This window comes from Amphiura filiformis, chromosome 6, assembly GCF_039555335.1.
Source record: "Amphiura filiformis chromosome 6, Afil_fr2py, whole genome shotgun sequence".
Lineage (NCBI taxonomy): Eukaryota > Metazoa > Echinodermata > Ophiuroidea > Amphilepidida > Amphiuridae > Amphiura > Amphiura filiformis.
In genome coordinates, this window is record NC_092633.1 from 46,118,187 (window position 1) to 46,125,573 (window position 7,387).

Here is a 7,387-nt window from a genome sequence, read left to right on the forward strand (position 1 = left end):
CCGAATCATTGCAATCCGATTTGTGGGCTAGGAGTAACCATGGAACAGATTAATTCCAGCCCTGTCATAGAAATGTCATGTGATCTTTGTGGAAGATACCTGAGCGTACATTTACCAGCAGAAGCATCTCAGGCTTTGACATTATGTGAAATACTTGCTTACGGGAGCGAATGTTCAACTCCAGCAGGTAACTTTTAGTACAATACTTGTCAATGGATTCAGCCATAAATCACACATACAGACGTGCTTCAATATGGGTTAGCAACACTATATACGTGGAGGAATTACGGGAGGCAACACTCCCTAAAGTTCATGCTGTAGTGTGGCCAGGACTTTTTAGGGGGACAAAGGGGTGCCAAGGGAACTTTCAAAGGGGAAAACGTTGATGAAAATGGTAAATATGGAACAGAGTGTATTTTCATTTTGGATTTTATTAAGTCCATGTTTTTTTTAAACTTGAAAGGTAATTTCACTTTGTGTGGCAAGTATGATTTTGAATGTCCAATTTATTATCCATTCAAAAGGAGCACCCCTCCCCTTCCAAGGCTATATGATTAGGGGTTGGACTATGGTTAGTAATTTATATAGGATTAGGGTTTGCATGTTAAGGGTATGTTAGGGTTAGGTTAAAACTTTTTTTTTTAATTCCCTCTGTAAATTTTTATAATTAGACCTAAATTTGTCAATTTATCTATGAATATAACTAACATTTGATTTGCATTGTTTTCTAAAGTTATATATTAATGCTTTCATTTTATATCCCATTCAACCTATTCATAGGAGCCACCATTATTGGTCATGACAGTGAAGGTGGTTTTGAAACTCCAGAGGGTTATGAGATTAAAGGTTCTTACATCAAAGAAATTATTTACGAGGCTAATATCTCCCAGATTGCTGCACTCGTTAACGTGTCTACTGAATGTAAACAATACATCAGCTATCAATGCAAAGAAACGGCATTTTATTATGACGAAGGTAAATTTTGAGATTTTGCATATTAATTATGTTTGAAATTGATTAATTTTTAAAAAGAAAATAATAATAACAACAATCAAAAGCTTATAGTTTCTTGATGCCAACTGAAAAGCACTGTGTAGTATGTACCACTCCGGTAATACCGTACTAATTCATCATCGACTGTTAATAGTGTGGCAATATGAGCACAATCCAGTTTGGAAACGAGACTAGCAATATTTAACACCGTATTAACGTACTTAAAAACGTACGTGAAAACGTACGTTCCACGTGCTGCGTTTGGAACATCGCAATCTCTCTAATATTAGATATTAGAAGACCGCATTACGGCCGGGGACGCTAGTTCGAATCTATTGTTTAAAAGCATACAGAGCCTCAATATCCATAATTTATTTCCTATTTTGCTTGACTGAGCAATATGCATATAATTTCATTTTAATCATGTTAAGCCTTTGCATAGGGGCCTGAGATTGGAATTCCAGTTTCCTTTCTCACGAAGTAAGGGCTAAGAGTAAAATTGTACAATTGTGTTTGGGGGTGGCCTTCTCTCTTTTCTCTTTTTCCTAGCTATTTTCTTCCATTTCTTGCTTTGTTTATCAAAGCTATCTAGGCCAGCATGCATATATTAGCCTACACTGGCTATCCAGGCTTGTGCATTTGTATGAACTTGGAACGGTCCATGGTTTTCCATGGATTAGCATGTGTTCCTCACGGACCAACCTGGGTAAACAAACAAACAAACAAACAATTGTCTCCTTTTTAACGATACATTAGACCTTTAGACTGCATTACGGCCGGGAACGCTAGTTCGAATCTATTGTTTAAGTCAACCGATAAAGGCATACAGGCTAGCCCTGTATATCCAGCAATTATTTCCTATTTGCTTGACTTAGCAAAATAATGCATGTTATTTTTTTTAATTGTCTTCTTTTTAGAATACATTAGACAGTTAGTACTGAATAACAAACGACTCAGTGTAGGCATGTGTCTCCTGCATTGGCCATTAAAATCTGTGGTGCTTGTACTTGAGCTTGACAAAATCATATAAGCGTTTGTAACACAACAAAGATTGATTCTTGTATCTTTTTTCCTAACTTATTTTCTCCTTAAATAGATCCAATAAGTGTTGTGAACGTATGGTGGGTGTCTCGAGTTGGTGATCCCATGTATAACTGGGGAAGTGTGCCGACTGGAACATGTACATGCAACCTACAATCAGGTATGGAGCATATGCAATATCATATCGTTATGAGTTTGGCAGAATGACGAATATCGATTCGTCCCTATTAAATTCATGTTACTTATTTCTTACTTTCTTTCTTTTCTTCTCAGAACTACTTTACAACTATTATTATTTTGACTCAACAGATTGCGAAACTGGTGGTCCGTGTAACTGTATTGCTAACGACAATGTATGGAGGTTTGATGACGGAGTGCTTTCTGACAAATCCAAATTACCTGTTATAAAAATACATTCAGGAGATACAGGGGATATTGGCGAAAAGGCGCTCTTCACCGTTGGTGCATTAACATGTTTTGGCTAAAATGTTACTTTTGTTTTAAAAAGTATAAAAATTAAGTTATAAATAAGATAAGGATAATGAATAAGTGCAAAGCTTTTAAGCTTAAAAGTCCAGATAATCGCAAGTGGCCGTGGAGTTATGGCATGGCATCGAGTTAGATCAAGAACCCTCGAGGCTCAAGACCTAAATGCAATGATCCATGATAAAAGACCTCGTTACAGTCGGTTCCGATCAGGGTAACGCCCGATTGTCGGATACACTAGCCTGTCCTGTAAAAATACCCCGACCAGCTATCTACGGCGACCCCTTCACCAGGTCACTTGTGGCCGAAGTTTCGTCAGCGTTATCTCCTAGATTCCAGCAGTTAAAGCCTAGATATGCTCGACATAAAAAAAATAATACTAACATTTTAAAAAATAACTCTAGGGTCAAGGGCGATTATCTCGATGAATGCATTTGTACGAGCTTCAGCTCAATACTTCAATATTTCAGAATCCATTGCGTTCTATCTGCTTTTATCCACAAAATATTTTTTTAATCAATATATAAATGCTACTGACTTAAAGGGGTATTTCGTGATCCTAGCATCCACTTTTTATGACATTTTTCAGTACATAGGCCTATGCACGAAAAAAAGCATATTCCCAAAATTTCAGTTGATTCCGATTTTGCGTTTGCGAGTTATGCATGATTATGTGTATTACACTGCTCCATAGACAATAGGCCTACGTTGTAATTTCGTTCTGGTGCACCAGAACGAAATTCAAATTTCGCGATATCTTTGCTAAACGAATTAATCTGCAAGAAATATTTTGTACATAAACATTATGTAGCCAGAGTATTCCAGTGATATAAAAATCTCAACTTTTTTGAGAAAAGTGGGGGATGAGGCTGTGGATCACGAAATACCCCTTTAAGTTATTGCACGTTCTGGTTTAGAACGAGTAGGCCTATACATGTTTCCTTATTGTTTAATGCAATCTAAGTGATATTGAACAAGAAGCCCGCTTATTAGGTTGACCTAATATTGCTTAGGTGCTTGCTGCTGAAATGTGATTCTGGGAAAACACGCTAAACATCAGTTGGAAGGAGAAAAGAACAAACAGGAGCATCCTTGAGGAACTTGGTGTGAAGAGACACCTGTTTGGAGAGTTGGTGACAAGAAAGTTAACCTACCTTGGTCACATCCTCGGAAGAAGTGGACGGTGCATAAGGCCTCGTATCCATAGGCTGTTCCCTTGTGGCGTGTGCCCTTGTTCCGTGTTTACTTTTTCCCATGTCACCTGCCACACAGACAACGAACCTTTGTTTTGCTTAGTGGCCGTATCCATAGGTTGTCTGTGTGGCCGCGTGGCAGGTCACATGGGAAAAAGTAAACACGGAACAAGGGCACACGCCACAAGGGAATAGCCTATGGATACGAGGCCTTAACACCCCACATAGCCTATTATCATGATAATATATAGAAGGGAAAACTTGAAGGATAACGAAATAGAGGATGGCAGAAGAAACAATAATGATCAGGAATGAGCCTAGTGTAGTGTAATTTATTGGAGGGGTATGTATGATGTAAGCTAATAAATGTAGGGGTCCAAAATGAGCAAAACCTTTATATTTACAACTTCGGCATTTATGGTTTTAGGGTATAAACGATGGTATGAGTAATACTGATACCACTTAACTTTAAAAATTATGCTTGCATGTAGTTTTACTCTTCTTAAAGGTATTATTATTAATGTTTTGCATAATACGCCGATGGGGCGAATCCGCCCCGGGAGTCCGCCTGGGGAAAACAAAGGGCGGACTTGTCCCTTCACATACAGGGCGGACTTGCCCCAACGCTACTTTTTTTCTTTACCTCGAGTTATGCCTACTAAACACAATAATTTATGTCGATCTTTTAATTGCATAATATGTTGGGCAAAGCGTTCACCTTCCAAATAAATATAAGAACGAAAACCGTTGAAGAAAATAGCGCGGACACGCCCCGGTCTCCCCTATAGCCTACTTCATCGTCAGTGATAAAGATTATGATGACACCTGGATTTATTTATTTATTTATTTATTCTTTCTTTATTGAGGGTAATACAGCTTCAGTGACAAACACTGCTTTTCAAGCAGGCCCTCATTGTTTACATGTTATAGCAACAAAATATATTACGATACACAATATTTACAAAAATAGCATACAGTATTAACAATGTATTTACAATATACTAGTATTACAAATAAGTATAATGGTAATTGTGACCGTACACCACGAATGAGCCGTAAATGTCCTCAATTGTATTCTGAGTTACAGTGTAAAATGGGCATGAAGGTCATATTCATAGGTATTTCAATTTGGTGCTACATGTATCTCATTAAATGAGGTACACGTAGCACCAAATTGAGGTACCTATGAATACGACCTTCATGCCCATTTTACACTGTAACTCAGAATACAATTGAGGACATTTACGGCTCATTCGTGGTGTACGGTCACGTATCATCAACTACAAGATAATTATAAATACCATGATTCAAAATACAGAAATACAATAATTATATTTATACAAAAATCAAGCAAGCAAATGAACAAAATTTCTTTAATTTTTGACTGAAATTGGCCTAAAGTCATATTTTCCATCTGAGCTCTAACTGTCGGTGGCAAAGAATTCCATGCATAGGCTGCCCTGATGTGAAAAGTACGTTGACCTGAATTTGATTTAAATGTTGGTACAATCAATGTATTAGAAGTATGATTTCTACTTATATGATTATGGTTATCATGAACAAAATCAAATTGAGAAGATAAGTATGATGGATATTCATTCTTTAAACATTTGAAAACAGTCATTAATAGAGAATTATGCCATCTTTGATCAAGTTTAACCCACTGCAATGTATTCATTAAATCATTAGTTGGTGTCCTTATATCTGCTGAGAGAATTATTCTAGCTAAATTATTATATGGTACTCTATACACTAAAATTTGACCAGACCATGCGTCCATAATCAAAGTGGGGAATAACAAGAGCATTGGATGATGATGATGATGATGATGATGATGATGATGATGATGATGATGACGACGACGATGATGATGATGAACCGCCGAGAGGCATTTTTTACGGGCCCCCTAAGTTGTCTTTTCTTTGCTTTTATGGGTCCATACATGTTTTCTTTATTTTTACAGGCCCGAAGGATAATGCACCCCCTTAAATACCTTAATCCCCTTTTCGGCGGCACTGAATGATGATTAACCCTGGACACAGCTAGCTTTATGATTAGCCTGCCTTGTACATTCAGCGGGTAAATGTGACGAGCGCCATCTTTATCAACGTCTTGCAAGTTTTCTAATTAGTTGATTGATGGCGTTTCACCATTGTGAATAGCCAATGAATTAAAAAAACCAGGTGGTGGTCGCAGTGTATTCTCTAAATTCAGTAAATTTCCATTGTCAACCGTGTAATTGAATGGGATTATTTTGAAATTTTAAAACACTTGAAATATCACAAACAAATAGGCCTATGTTAATAAATAATATAAATACAAGCTAAAACCGTTGGGGTTCGATAATGAACCCCATAAAACTAACCAAATATATGGAAAATGCCATACGGCCGGGTGAGTTTCACAAGTTGCCGGCTCGATCATGCCATTCGCCGCTATGGTTAAAACCCACGATATTCCTATTTGCAAGTTATTGTTAATAGTAAATTTTGAAATATCATTGAACTTTTCTCTATCATTTGCATCATTATTTTGCATGTTCCTTTTTGATAAATGCTCCAAAGGAAATTTTATAATCTAAGTTTCACAGACGTCGACAAATTCTGTCGACTTTCGCTCAAATTCATGCACGTTGGACGCATTCGTCTCAGATGAAAGTTGAAACCCATCCTTAAATATACCAAAAATGCTGCAAAATTACCCTTATGAATATGAAGGATTTTAGTGATTATTCAGTGAATTTGGAACCCTTCCAGTAAAGTTGTGATTTTGATAACTGCATGTACTAGTAGGTGCAGATTAGCGGATTCGGGCATTATGGGGTGGGGAGAAACAAATTATCCCGCATTTATATCGCAATGATATAGGGACGGGTACACATCATTGATTCCCTAGAGTTGACACGGGAATTTACTGTGTAAACATGGCACTATTCAAACGTAATTTTCGCGGTGCTAACAGGTTTGATGATTTGAAACCACCCGATCTGAATCCACAATACTATTAGGCTATAACATAATTATGGCCTTTTATTCAAAATGTGGTATTGGTATAACGGTTTAAAAAATGCAAAATCCAAAATTGGCACAAAAAGAGAATTTCCACTCAAAGTTATATAGCTAAAAACACAATTTGTCATAGAACTTTTTCAATTTGGAAAAGGCAATTGCTGTCATTTCAACAGTCGTGTCGTCTGCTATATTTCTATAATTTTAGTGGTGAATGGGGTGGTGTAGCCGGGGGAGGCTTGTTGAGAGGAAAATTACACCCCAAAAATGTTCAAGGATAAAATGGACGGCAGAGTAGGCCCTATAAAAAAGTGTCCTAAAATGACTAAAATGGCGCAAACACCGCTGTTAGTGGTGTGGACTCATGACCCCCCTGGTATATACAGACATCTAGTAACAACACCAGGCTTGAACAAAACTTTGGTTTTGACTGGCGCCCTCTCGATCGCTTCGCTATCATGCTCTCTACCTACCCATACAATGCTATCTCGATGTATTGGAGCGTTTTTGCTTGTCGATATACAGTTCGTTGAAATAACCCAATGGTTTCCTGCATAAAAATCAAATATCTTATTCTTTCTAAACTGGATGTTATTGGAAATATTATGGAATTTAAACTTGTGTGTGTTATAGCTACGTGCCCTTTTCTGATTGGCTAAGAAGTTG

General features: G+C 37.3%; 1 protein-coding gene across 1 annotated transcript; it reads left to right on the forward strand.

The window, feature by feature from the left end:
• Positions 1 to 253: 253 nt before the first annotated feature.
• Positions 254 to 2,519, forward strand: LOC140154558 (contactin-associated protein-like 2). Its single transcript, XM_072177124.1, has 4 exons — positions 254 to 257; positions 781 to 975; positions 2,090 to 2,194; positions 2,344 to 2,519. The coding sequence occupies exons 1-4, from the start codon at positions 254 to 256 to the stop codon at positions 2,517 to 2,519; spliced, it is 480 nt and encodes a 159-aa protein (XP_072033225.1).
• The last annotated feature ends 4,868 nt before the right edge of the window (positions 2,520 to 7,387 follow it).